This window comes from Zychaea mexicana (assembly GCF_025766255.1).
Source record: "Zychaea mexicana strain RSA 1403 chromosome Unknown BDB00scaffold_29, whole genome shotgun sequence".
In the NCBI taxonomy this organism is placed as follows: Eukaryota; Fungi; Mucoromycota; class Mucoromycetes; order Mucorales; family Lichtheimiaceae; genus Zychaea; species Zychaea mexicana.
The window spans coordinates 377,368-391,917 of record NW_026516692.1 but is presented as its reverse complement, the minus strand read 5'-3'; the positions used below and the strand labels follow the sequence as shown (position 1 = coordinate 391,917).

The following is a 14,550-nucleotide window of genomic DNA, read 5'->3' as shown; positions in this document are numbered from 1 at the left end:
GCTCTGTTCGAGCCTTTTCTATTTTGTTGGTGGATTGTGCGGTCGACGATTCACCATTTTCGCCTTCTTGACTGACATTGGAAACTGCAGGTGCTTTACCTGTACCCTTCTTATTGTTGTCGGCCGGTGTATTTTTCTTTGCCTTCATTTCTTCTAGCTTGTCATTCCACTTGTCGAAAGAATGGAGGGTCTCCCAACAAAGCTCAAATGCGAATTGTTTCTTTTCAAATTTGAAATACGCTTCCTTTGCTTGCATATGCTGAAAGCTACTTATATCAGGCCCTGTATACTAACATGTTTTTCTTATACTTTTTATTCAATACTAACCAGACCCAATTCATTCTGGCCACTTTGTTTCAAACCCTTAAACTGAGCGTAGTGTCCACAGAACTTTGCAACTTTTTTTTGGATGTTATGACTCCAATGGCTCATCAAAGCTTTGGCCATACGTTCGCCTCTCGGATCCTCGATATGTGGAGCAAAATGGGCAGCAACTTTTTGCCAGAATTAGCCACCATCCTAGTCTGTCCCTGTTTCGGCATTGATCGAGATCTTCAACCATGATTTATACAGTTGAAGATCTTCTGCTGGAGAATAGTTCAGATTGCCTTCGGGACCTCCTGCCTTTACAATACTCTTCTTTTCCTTCACAAAAGAGGACGAAGTAGTGGTAGGAGCGGAAGTAGGCAAAGGGGAGTTAGGTAGTTGTGGGGTGTTGGGGTGATTTTCTTGCATTTTGGTGATGATTGTGAAGTTGTTGTTTTTTTGAGTTTATTTAAAAAAATAAGGTATAGGATCAATAAGTAGTTTCACGAGTCAACAAATTTTGTGAGCTTGGACTCAGAATTTTGCGACTCTCAAATTATGCAAATGGTTTGGCAAGTCCCCTAGGAACAAAAAAATACAAACTCACTCGCAAAAATTTTGAGATTTGAAACATCGCGAGTCTGCTAGGGATGCTCTAATGACTTTTCATTAACACACGTGATTACTGCAAACGATAGCTTTTGAGAAGAGGAATAAAATCCACTATTGCTGCATTTGTGTGCTTGATAACTAGCTGAGCTACTAATGTTTGAAGTTTCCTTATTTGGTCATTTTTAGCTAAGCATTCTAGCATGATAGCATTTTACTTCCACACCATCCCTCTATAAATTACTTAAACTAGCCTCTATTACACCGATGCAATATAGGGAATTTAACTTAACCACTAATTAAGGCATAATTAACCAATTCACTAAACTTAATAAATTTATTTATGAAGGAAAAGATAGAAAAAATTGAATATTCTTTTTTATTTTTAGAATATTAAATATTTTCAAGGAATTATTTTTAAACTTTATGAATGTTATTAATCAATATAAATTAGTGGAATGGCAACGAGCGTATCCCTATATATAAGGAATACTAGGACGCCGCATATTTAATAGAATAATGTAGTAGCAAATTAACTTACTGTTTATAGTAAAATTAATTATTATAGATTAAGACCTATAGCTAGACTGAAAAAAATCCTCCAGAATTGGCAAATCTAACTAGGATAATGGCAAGCGCACCAAACAAATATAAGACATGTAAACAGCAGAACAGTTATCTATCGCTATAGCTCCAGATAATTGAGGGAGTCCATCGGACTTCCCAAACCTGAACTGCAGAGTGCTGTGATCATCTTTTCCGCTTTATTGGTTGAATATATCAGAGAATCATTACAAATGAAATTTGAGTAAAAGAAAAAAATTTTGTCTATAAAGTGCTAAGAGTGTCAACTATCGAATCCTTGATCATTTTTTCTTCGCTTCGCCGGTCAATACCGCTTGCCCCTTCATTTTGATCATGGAAGATTCTACTACTCCCAATTCGCAAACACTGACGCCATCGACGCAGCAGCTTATGGAACAGCTTGTGCAGCAACAGCAATTAATTGAGGAGCTCTTTCGCTTACGCACGGACGCTGCTTCATCGGCTCCCGGGCAACCATCGCAATCCTCCTCTCCTTTTTCCCCCCATGACTTGCCTGTACGGCCGTCTTTTGATTGGCAACCGGATGCCACACTCACGACCTTGATGCCGACTTTGGCTCAGGCCATCTTCACCAGTACGCTTACCGACGAGGAGTGCAAAACAATTATCGAACGCTATCCGCCTATCCGCACGCTGAAATACTCACCACCTGCTGCGGTGCCACAGGCTGACCGCCTATTCAAGCCTGGCCAAAAAGCCGAAGGCGCTATGCTACGCCAGCTGCAATACACGCTTTCTGCAGTTCTGCGACCTCTTGATGTGTTAGGTCATACTCTCTTACCGATTCTCCCAAACGAATACATAGACCGCGTTTTTGCCACTATAAACGACATCCGCACTTTGGTTCTTCATACCGCCAGTACTATAAACAATCAATGTAATCAGCTTGCTCTTCGCGCTATTCATCTATCCTTAAAAGCACCATCACAAGACAAGCAATACACTATATCCGCCGATACGTTCAAAGACACTGTTACTCAATTCACAGCAATGCAAAAATCGATTCGAGATGCTCGTCGAGGGGGTAATCGTTTTAAACCATCGTCATTTAATTCGTCGTTTTTTCGATCGGGCCCATCAGAGGATGGCGGGCATCCCAGTTTCACTTTTCAGCGGCAGCAGCACCAACGATCCAACAATCCGTTCCGCAGCTCCTACAACAGAAACAACACCAATCAGTCTCACAGCAACAACCCCAACAACAACAGCAACGGTCACATCAGCACCAGCAACAGCCGCTCCCGCTAGTAGGGGGCGTCTCTAGCAGTTTTGACAGGCCTGGGAACGTTTGACCGACAGTCGGTGGGTCCATGGGATAGTCCAGGAAGGCTTCAAGCTCCATTTCGCTCGTCATCCGCCACTATCTCGTCACAGTCCTCCGGTCCAGGTTCAATCGCCACAGCAAAAGGCGTTGCTGAGGCAGGAAATTGCAGAGCTCTTGCAGAAACGGGCCATCGAGCCGGCACCACCCACAGCTGGCTTCCACAGTCCAATGTTTGTGATTCCCAAGCACAATGGTGGTTATCGTCCTGTCTTCAACCTTCGACATTTGAACAAAGCTTACCTTCAACTACCGCCAAAATTCAAGATGGAAACGTTACAACAAATCGTGCAGATGGTTCGCAAGAACGACTATGTCTGCTCGATCGACATTACTGACGCTTTCCTACATATTCTGTTACATCAGCACTCCCGTCGTTATCTTCGTTTCCGTTAGGAAAACAACACCTTTCAGTTCTGGACAATGGCGTTCGGTCTAGCCTCGGTCCCGTTTGTTTTTACAAAACTCTGCTGTCCGATCTTGACTTGGGCACGACGTTGTCACTATATACGCGTGAGCGCATATTTAGATGACTGGTTGGTGATGGGCTCGTCATTCCAAGAGGCACATCGCCACACCCAGACAATCATAGCTAAGCTGCAGGAATTAGGCTGGATCGTGAATCAGAAGAAGTCCTCCTTAATTCCAACTCAGACAATCGAACACCTCGGGTACCAGATCAACACGACCACCATGACAGCCAAATTCCCAGGAACCAAAGTCTGAGATCTGAAACACTCCATTGCCACCATGCTTCACGATCATCAGCAGACTCCTCGTCGAATCAACAGCCTCACAATGCGAATCAAAGCTGCAACCATCGCCTTGTTCCTAGTACAGCTGTACACACAAGCACTGATGCGTTTCAAGAATCATTGGGTCAAGGACAACACCGGCTGGGATCTGCCTCAGGCCTTACTGTAGGAGTGCGTTGACGAGCTTCACTGGTAGATGGCCAATCTGAGCAAGTGGAACGGTCGCTCTCTTCTTCCCCTCTCACCGCAACACACAATTTTTGTGGATGCAAGCGACGACGGTTGGGGTGGGGTTTACAACGGGCGGATCGTCCAAGGTCTTTAGACTTCGGTCGAGTGGACGAATTCGATCAATTGGCGGGAATTGCGAGCGATCCAACTGGTTCTTCAATCCTTTCCGACCCTCCGCCAAACCACTGTTCTCATCCGCACCGACAACAAGACGGCCCAATTGTACATCAACAAACAAGGCGGGACTCGTTCAGTTTCACTGAGTTCCTTAGCAACGTCGATCTGGGAACAGTGCCTGGCACGACAACTTCGGATTCAAGCACAACATATAGCCGGGGTAGACAATGTGACAGCGGATCGGGCGTCTCGACATTTCTACATCAAGAACCATTGGCAGATTCTACCACAGACATTCAACCAAGTTATTCAACTGAGATGGGGACCTCACGACGTCGACCTTTTTGTGGATCGAACGAACTTCCTGCTCCCTCGTTATGTAACATGGAAAACCGACCCGCAGGCGTGGGCGACGGATGCCCTCTCAATCTCTTGGACCACGTGCAACAACCCCTTCATCCATCCACCTTGGAATCTAATACTGCCGGTGCTACGCAAGATCAAGGACGAACGGATAACAGCGACGGTGGCAGTTCCGTATTGGGAGAGCGCCATTTGGTTTCCGTTGATCCAATCGATGGCAGTCGATCCTCCTCTGCTTCTCGACCCAGCTCGCCACACTCAAACAACTTTCCGCTCCACTCCTTGGCCGTGGATGAATCCACACTGGCGACTATCCGTTTGGAGACTCTCAGGCGCAGGTTTGAATTAAATGGGTTTTCGGTGACGGCGGCGTCGCGTCAGGCAGCTGAACTGGTTCAAGCATCCACGGCTAGGACGTATCAACGAGCACAGTACCTGTTCATCCATTGGGGGCGCCACTTTAAAGTCGATTTGAATCGTTATTCTGTAGCACAGTTGATCGAGTTTTTGGATTTAGCCACGGATACTGGTTTTGCTGCAACGACTATTCTCCTGTTTAAGTCGGCGGTGTTAGTTTTCCACTGGGATGCAGACGCTATTGCCGCCGCGCGTGAGCTACGCGACTTTCTCACTCGTCTCAAACGAAAAGCTCCCCCTGTACATATGAATCGCCCTCCCATGGACCTCTCACCTTCTTTGGATTTTGTTCAAGCAATACCATCTGGGCCGACCATGACACTTCCTCTCTTGTCGAAGAAGTGTGCTTTTCTTCTCGCTGCCGCTGCCTTCCTTCGCCCTTCTGATTTGCATTGGATTTCACTTTCTGACTGCCGTGTCACTGAGGAGGGCAACCTGCTTCTGGTTATTATCGCACCCAAAGAAACTCGGCAAGGTCGGCGCATTTGTAAGGAACTTCTGGTCCATCCACTGCCCAATGATCCCTCTTCGTGTCCAGTTCAAGCTTACTGTGCCCTTATGGACCATCCTTCGCATGTTGGCACTTCCTCTCTCTTTGTCAACAGCCGGGATCCTTCGGCGGCGTTGGCGGCGACTACGTTGTCATCATATTTGCGTTCTGTCCTCCATTTGTCTCCTTCGGCCACTACGGGATCAAGGCTCCCATCGATTCGTTCTGCTGCTTCGGACAAGGCTTTGCGCACTAGTGTTTCCTTAGACTAAATTCTGATCATAGGAAACTGGTCGTCGTCCTCCGTGTTTGACAACCATTATCGACGCACGCGTCAGGCCACTACCAATATGACATCCGCGGTCCTGTCAGCCTCTTCTTGATAAGCTGATCTTCTCCCCTACAAAAAAAAAAAAAAAGAACAAGAACAAGCAACAAAAAACAACAAAAAAAAAACCAATATATTCATTTCATTACGCCAAGGCGATGTCCAATGTTATACAAGAATCACGAGGTCAAGCGTTTCTCTCTGCAAGCAGCACTCTGCTATTCAGGTTCGGGAAGTCCGATGGACTCCCTCAATTATCTGGAGCTATAGCGATAGATAATTGTGAGTTCAGTCCAGAGGACTGAACGAACCTGAACTGCAGAGGGTCCCACCCACCCTCCGCTATCGGCTACGCTCATTAATGATCAAGGATTCGATAGTTGACACTCTTAACACTTTAAAGACAAAAAATTTTTCTTTTACTCAAATTTCATTTGTAATGTTTCTCTGATATATTCGACTAATAAAGCGGAAAAGATGATCACAGCACTCTGCGGTTCAGGTTCGTTCAGTCCTCTAGACTGAACTCACAAGAGTCAGTACAAGATTTTGAAGAAGACACAACTATCAGTAATGTCAAGAATAGTGAAGAAGAAATCACGGAAGATGACGAGAATGAAGAATATGACTTGGAAATACCTGAGGTTGACATTATAACTATGACAAGCAATAAAGATCATCTTTCAACAATCTTCTATCTTGTTATTACCCACTGCTCCTATCCTTTATCATTGACTACAGATCCAGCTGCCGCAAAAGGCTATAACAATATTTTGGCAATATCATTTGTGTTTAGTGCGGGTCTGGACTCAGGTCTACAGCATAGCAGGGACCCAATCTTGATATCCAGGGGAAAAAAATTTCGAAGCTTTGCCACTTTTCTTTTGTCAGGCACATCTGTCAGATTCCGTTTCCTTCATCTCATTTCCATTCCTCATTAAATCGTTCACTATCTTAACAACATAAGCAGAGGTCGCGGTAGCATTATTACACCTACTAGGAGAAGTACCGCCCGTTTGGCTAATCACCCAGGCTGTGTGGTGGCGAGTAATGGTGCCTCACCACATCCTCTTTCTCTCCCTATCCCTCCCCCTCTACCACAATATACTTCTCTCATGAGCTCGCAAATAGAGTATCAAGCTGCTGCTGAATCTGCTGCCTAAGCTACATACCAACAAGCACAAGGTAGCCGTCCGCAGAATACAGTTAGATCGTATTCTCCCAGGCAGGAAGAATTTCTCAAGTGGTGCTGAAGATGCTGTCCAAATGATCACACTGACCGGTTGATCAACGACAGAAAGCTTCATTTTTTTCTTGTAGAAGAGGTTAGCCACATATCTTTTCACAATCTATATATATATGCATATCTTACAATAGTGTTCTTTTTTAGGTCGTCTTCAGAGAGAAGCGTAAACCTGAAAGAAAGAGAGAATTCTGTGCTGTTGCCCGCCTCGTCACCCGCTCCTGCTATGCGTACCACCACCACTATGAGGTTTAATCAATAATTTAGTTATTACAAAAATTTCTTAATTTTTTATCAATCACTAGATTATTAAAATTGTATATATCTTTTTATATTTATTTAAGTATTAATTATGTCATAAACAACAACAAACAACAACATTGACATGTTCTTGTTTTCTCTATTATTTTTAATATAAAGTTTAATTTGAAATTATAATTTTACTTTTTATATATATATATTAGCTTTTATTTAAATTTTTTAATGTAGCTGAATTAAAAAACAATTATTTGTAACACAAATTATGTTTTTCAGAAAAAAAAAACATAAAAATCAACGATTTTAATTGTTTTTTATTATATATAAATAAGAATATAAAAAGCCTATCAAGGGTTTGTTGTTACTATTGTTATTGTTATTTATTTTGAGGAGGAGAAGGAGGAAGAACAGAAAAAGAGAACAATTTGTTTTAAATTATTTATATTAACTATATAAATATTATAGATGATAAAAAATTGAAGAATTTTTTGTAATCATCAGATTTATGTTTAACTCTCTATGCCATCATCTTCGCCTACTGCTGTTCTCTCGCCCGCCACCGCCATCATGCCATCATCCTCACCTGCTGCTGTTCTCTCGCCCGCCACTGCCATCATGCCATCATCTTCGTCTGCTGCTGTTCTCTCGCCCGTCACCGCCATCATGCCATCATCCTCGTCATCATCATCTGCTGCTCTACTTGTACGCGATGCTTCGTGTTATACTGTTGAGCAACCTATTGCGCCTGATGCCCCCGCCCCCAAAGTCAAGCTTGGTACCATTAAACAATACATTACTTCTATTGTCGATCTCCATTTTGAACAAGCCAAAACAGACCCTTGCTTCAATCGTCTGCATCTGCGTGGCCCGCTTGTTCATGCACTGGTTGATCATTTGAAACATGTGGAAAACGAGCTTAGTCGACAAAACTATGAAGACAGAGGCATGTATACGCAGGTGATGGTTATTCGACATCAGCTGAGATGGAGCGTATTGTAGTTCATTTTCTGGCCACCAACAAGCAATAAGGACTGCGAAACTGCACTGCTTTTCTTCTGAAACACTATGGACTTCTACAGGGCGAAAGCGTTCATATGATAGAACTTGCCGATCTACAAATGTTACTTCTTAAGCGCGAGGGTGTCACTGAATGTCATGCATTAGGCGGTTCATAGGGACCGCTGAAATTTCCCTGGCATCTGCCTCGGGTAAATATAGTGCCGGAGTAAATTCCCTGGTATCCTTCAGGAAAATTGATAACCCGGGAATACCTATACGACCATGCACCAATTTTTTTTGCCTTTGTTTTTGTTTGTTATAATTATTTTCATCCTTGATCCTATTACTACTTTCTCATACACGAAATGAACAGTGACATTACCGTTGATATTTTTCCTAGTGGAGCACCGATCAACCCCATTACCAGTGATGCATTCTGTCTTTGTAATCGTGGCAACACTAGTCATCCACAGATTCGTTCAATTGTGGAAGGCACGTTTGACGAGGAAAGCACTTATGAGTGTACTGATTGTTACCAGGCCAAACCAGGACGCCTGTTCAGAGGCGCAACAAAGCCTTTTAGGACTTGCTCCCCTTGCTGCTTTGAGTGAACGCCTCTAGAAATCGTTGTTTTGGACGATATGCTGCAGTTGGATGAGTTGCATGAGGCTTACCCTGCTCATGCAGATACTGACGGAAGCGAGGTATGTGTAGCTTTGTAATAGACCAATTGTATTCTTTAGATAAGTAACCAATATTGTTGCAGATTTATGCATTTCATGGTTATATCTGTATTGAACCGTATATGGAGGCGATAGATCCAGCTGATTTAGTTAAAAGGATATTGGAGGAAGTGCACCGATGCAACCAATACACATATCTTATTAAAAATATTGGAGATCCAGAGCTCTCGAAAAACATTTCCTTTGGAGCATATTGTCACAGATCCCAGGAGATACAACAACAGACAGCCGAACATCTCCTTGTACACATGAACCATAAGCTTTTAGCTTTTGAATGCTATAGTCGCGTAAAAGGCACTATTAAAAAGGAGCTCGGCTATATCGAACTTAACATTCGACATCCGATTAATCACGGTCGAGTGGATTCAGATCGAGAAACAAGACGAAATGCTGTTGCTATAGTTGTAAGACAATATATAACCGAGCGAGCAACAGAACGGGGTATCGATGCGTCGACATTGTATGAGGCAGTAAAAACAAGGTATCCTGACATGACGCGGAGCCTCACGACCATACAGGTATATTACTGGTGGTCGGTAGGATTCCAGTCAATGTACCGCTTGCATGACGACCAAATGATATCAACTCGCCTGCTTCTTCGAAGATACAACAACATTGGTTTTGTGGAGGTATGTAATATGATAATTACTAACCATCAACCTTCTCTTTGCTTTAAAAGCTAGAGACAGATAGAATCAAACGTAGCATATAGAATCTTATACACTTAAATATATATTAGATGTTTTGGAGATGAGATGATCATGCTGTTGCTGTTGGATTTATCACTCCATTTCTTTGAAAAGTTGGCATCATGCCATTACGTTGAAGAGTATTACATCGATTCGACGTTCAAAACCAATCGTGCGGGCTGCGAGTTGTTTGGCATCATAGCAATGACCAATGGCGTTGGATATCCCATTGGGTATCTGGTCTATACTTCGTTCGAAGGAGCACCAGAACTCATAAGAACCTACACATTGGCAGCATTCTTACGAAGACTAAAAGACTTCGGGCTAAATCCTGGTTTCGTGTTTTCCGACAAAGACAAATCTCAGATCAATGCCGTTCAGCAAGTCTTTGGCGAGAGTTATTTAAGACTCTGCATCTGGCATATTGTTAAGAGCATAAGCCAAAAGTTAGGCGAGAATAAATCCACAAGTATTCCAACATACAATCTCCTAGCAGCAAGAACCGAGTTTGGCTTTATTGGTGACGACTTCACCCCATCAATTGGCGGTTATAGAGGTGTCATATGCAGAAAAGAAGATGGAGATGCCATCATCGATCTCGTAAGAAAGCACTACAACAGCCACGCATTGATACCTAATGGTAGTATCCTATATACTTACATATTACTAGTGGATTAAACCTGTCACTGCTTAAGTTCACACTCTTGCTTAAATGTTATCGCTCTACATTTGTTGTAGGTAATTAATACGAAACTGCCAATGAAATCCACCAGAGTGCTGCCAGAGAGGTTTACAAGTACTGCCGCGCCAGGCGATTAAGTGACGCTTGGATATATATGTACAAGCATTCGTATATATACAACCAATGGCGTTTGTGGGCGCGTAGCGTTGTTCCAAATCGGATTCCGTATGGCAGAGCCAACAACTTTATCGAAGCACACTGGAAGGTTCTTAAATGTAACTACCTGTACATACATCCTCGTGCTTGCTTGGATATGCTTGTATACGTTATTTGCGACAAGTACTTTCCAAAAGTAAAAGACAAATTCAATAGCTTGACGGTTGCTGGTAACGAGCCCACTAAATGGGTGTACAACTTTGTTAAACACTGGAATAAGGCGTATTGTATACCAGAGAACATATAGGCTGATCGACTGTACTTACCTTCTATTAAAAATTGGACCTGCGGCTGCCCGGCTTACCTACAAAACCAGTATCTAATCTGCAAGCATCTAGTCCAGCGTTCTAATTACCAACGACTTGTAGCTAGAACATATTTCATCTTGCGATAAACCGGTGTTCCGTTTATTTCGTTTAGACCGGTATATATATATATATATTAACAAATCGTAGTGTGCTGTATTTTTTTATATAGAAGGATAAATAACTCGTTACTGCTTTTAGTACACCAACAACGTTTTTAGAGACTTAGGATTCACTAACGACAACGACAATGACAACAGTGATACCACAAATACCAGTATCATCCACAGTACAACTCCTGCTGCTGCTACTATCACTACTATCACCACAACCTCGACCCGCACCTCTGCTACTGCTAATCGCAATATTGCTCCTATTACTCCTCCTCCTTCCCAACAAAGCATCATCTTTATCAGTGATGATGAATCAACAACAGAAAGTGACCTCCTTTCTCTTCAAACTGCAGTTCTTTCAGATTGGGAGCAAGAATCGCGCAACTTTGAAATAGAGATACAACGGAGCTGGGAGCGTCGACGACGACTAGTGTTACAACTAAAAGAAGAAGACAGGTGTTTTGATGAAGTTGCTGATTTATACATAGCTAGCATAAACGAACAGCAACGAGTTTCGATCCATAACAATTAATTTTACTATAAACAGTAAATTAATTTTAGCTAAGGATTTCACTATCAAGCGTTCTAATAAAATCTAACTTCGTTGATTTTTTATTGAACTGGGCGTCATCGTACCTCCTAGCCTGTATTAAATCATTCATAATAAACCAATTTGATTCCTAAGAATTAAAAACATTTATAATAATTAAAAAATCTAAGAATTAAAATTCTTGATCTTTTTAAACTAATATAATATTTTTATATTCTTTTCACCCTAAAGAATTAACTATAGTCAATAATATAAGGATAATTAATAATTATCTCTTATATTTAATTATTATAGATTAATTCCCAACGCAACTGGTTTAATCAGCAACTATCAGGTGGCCACATCGACGAATACCTCAGTGATATAGCCCAATTACGCCACAAATGCACGTTGCCTACTACTTACCACGAAACAAATACCAACACGCGACATGCATAACTATGGTTTCCATCTTTTTTTCCGTATACAATCCCACTTTCCATGATCTCTTTCTTAAACCTTTTATTATTAAATATTCTGCTTTTTTCAATTTCTTGTCAAACTTTTCTTAACTTTATTCATGTCTTTTTCTCACCTATAAAATACCTATTTTTAAAAAAAGCGCGAAAAAAGGTGCATGGTAGTATTGGTAATTCCGGGTAATCAGTTTTCCCGAAGGTTGCTAGGGAACTTACTCTGGAACTATATTTACCTGGGGCTGATGCCAGGGAAATCTCAGCGGTCCCTATGGCACCTATGCATTGGTGATGGTGCTTAAGCAAGAAAAAACAAACCAAGAGGGCCGTGTAGAGTTTGCTGCTGCGATGTGTAACGCCAATGTTGTTATCTGTTCTTTGATAATGCTTCCTTTTATCTCTTTCATCAGTGGCACGTTGCTGGTGAGGCATTCCCTTGTTTCTAAGAGTATCAATCCATAACAATTAATTTAGCAATAAATTGCTAATTAATTTTAGTTATATCTTTTATTGTTAAGCTACCCGTCATCCAAGTATTCCTCGGGTAGAGGAGGGTATGCTCACTACTGCTCCGCTACTATAAGTTTCAAATTAAACATTAAAGAATATTACATTTTAAATGGTTTAAAAAGATTTATACAAAACATAAACTTTTTAAAAGAATTAAAAAAAGTTAAAAAAAATCTTAAACATTTGAAAAATAAAAAAATTATAATCTAATTTTTTATTTTTCCTAAACATGTTTAAACAATGATATATCTTTAATTAATAAAACCTTTTAAAGATATACGGTTAAGAATTACCCCCCTAAAGCAATCGAGATTAGTTCGACATCAAGCTCATCAGAGGCAGAGATCGCAACACACAGTCCATTACATATGATCGTCATCGCGAGTGTATTCTAGAAGCATTAAAGTCAGTCGGCATTCACAGTAAAGTGGTCACTCACACTATGAGGGGTTCGTCAGCATGCATAGCAGAGATATCTGGAACAAGTGAAGAGTCTATCTGGCAATTAGGTCGTTCGAATAATTCTGCTTTATCAACCAGTTATCTAACCAATTTGCCTCATGATATCTTGCAGACCATGGCAGGATTCACTAGAGAGGCTGGCCAACTCTACTTAACCTCGTGCTGCTGTTACACCACCCCTTGAGCTTTGCAAGAAGGTTTTTCCTGAAGTCGATCGGTGGCAGGCGTTGCTGGATACCAAATAAGTGGAGGACTTGTGCACGACTGATTCATTTTTATGTCTTCTTGTGCAGTTGCATGTTGTATTTTTGCAAGGTTCGGTTTTGATGAAAAAGCGCTGTCCAGGTCATCATTTGTGTCAAGATCCTTTGTTCTGTGATCCTTTGTATCTTGAATTAGAACAGTATATGCTAGTGGATTACAGTCCTTCGTTTATATACTAATTATCCTTTTAAAATAGTAACTTGTATTGCACTTGAAAACAATGAAGAGCCCACTGATCTGTTACTTCAACATGCCGTGCTGATCATCGAAATAGACTTGCCATCTTGCAACAACAAATCGCTGCTCAGCAACAAGACACTAATCGCATCGTATAATCGTTCTCTAGTGCTATACCCACTCTGGAAGCACTTGCGCAGCTTGCACCAAACATGAGTCGTATAGGAGATATTGTACAGCATTGGGACCGCATCGCCAGCAGACAAGCGTCCTTGAGCGTCATGCTCAACTTGGCAGGTCAGTAGCAACAACAGCAGTAGGAAGGTTGGGGCTCGGTTTCGCTCCTGTCCTCATCCTCCTCCCTCCCATCCACCATGACAGCAACTGTGGCACTGCCATCAGCAGCACCAGCACCAGCCTCGTCATCATTATCGTCAGCAGCATCAGCACCAACTCATCACCGTCTTCATAACCCCCAACAACAACAGCCCATATATCCATCCATGAACTGCATAAACGTCCAAACAATCCCACAATTATGGACTGAATGGTTTGACAGTTGGAATGGTGGCATGTCTGTGATTAGAATGGAAGAAGTGTACAGAACTGCATGGCGAAAAAGTGATTCAGATAGCAAATGGTTTCGCAGAAGACGAGCGATTATTTGGAAAGTTCAAGATTATATCGAAAGAAAAGGAATGCAAGAAAGAGTACCAGAAGCGTTGGACACTATACATAGACACTATCTCGCTGTCGACATTATTTCATTAGATTCACTATCGAAAGACTTATGTTTTTTTGATACACTTTAAACTTTTTGTATATTCATTTCACCATCTTGTTATTTTTTTCACTCGCTAGCTTTCCCTTTGACATGCTTTTTTCAACTTTCTAATATTGGCCTTGCTTGGCTATATTTTTTTTATTGTATTACTTTTAGGGATCCGTATCAGAACCGTAGAACCGAACCGGAACCGAACCGGTTTTGTATACGTAGAACCGAAGAACTGAGAGCCAGGAGGTTGCATTTAGCGATTTTGGTAATTAGTATAAAGTGGGCTATAATGGAAGTTACGAACAATGTTATCCTGTAAAGTCCAAGAAGTAGTGTATTTGCAAGCCATACTTCATTTAAAAACTTAACAAAACCTGCAAAAGCAGAAGGGAGGGAAAAATAGTAAAGAAGAGAAGAGAAAAAACACTTCTTCTGATGGCAGCTTGCTTTCTCTGCCCATGACGCGCATTATTACTTGTTCCTCTACTTTGCTACCCACAATGCATTTTTCTCCATGACGTACTACTTTACTAGATTTGTTATGACTTCTCGATCAGTTTTATCAA

The 14,550-nt window shown here is 41.7% G+C and overlaps 3 protein-coding genes across 3 annotated transcripts; 2 read left to right on the top strand and 1 right to left on the bottom strand.

Moving 5' to 3' along the window:
• Positions 1 to 2,019: 2,019 nt before the first annotated feature.
• Positions 2,020 to 2,727, top strand: BDB00DRAFT_748128 (uncharacterized protein; the record flags this gene model as incomplete). Its single annotated transcript, XM_053118573.1, has 1 exon — positions 2,020 to 2,727. A coding segment is annotated over one exon (708 nt), but the record flags the coding sequence as incomplete, so codon positions are not given.
• An 865-nt stretch (positions 2,728 to 3,592) lies between these two features.
• On the top strand, positions 3,593 to 5,487 carry BDB00DRAFT_871626 (uncharacterized protein; the record flags this gene model as incomplete). The annotated part of the gene is made up of 2 exons (XM_053126847.1): positions 3,593 to 3,762; positions 3,915 to 5,487. 2 exons carry the CDS (start codon positions 3,593 to 3,595, stop codon positions 5,485 to 5,487), a joined length of 1,743 nt encoding a protein of 580 aa, XP_052980559.1.
• Positions 5,488 to 14,169: 8,682 nt separating this feature from the next.
• On the bottom strand, positions 14,170 to 14,445 carry BDB00DRAFT_819579 (uncharacterized protein; the record flags this gene model as incomplete). The annotated part of the gene is given in 2 exon segments (XM_053123243.1): positions 14,170 to 14,403; positions 14,414 to 14,445. Coding segments are annotated over 2 exon segments (266 nt in total), but the record flags the coding sequence as incomplete, so codon positions are not given.
• Positions 14,446 to 14,550: the final 105 nt, after the last annotated feature.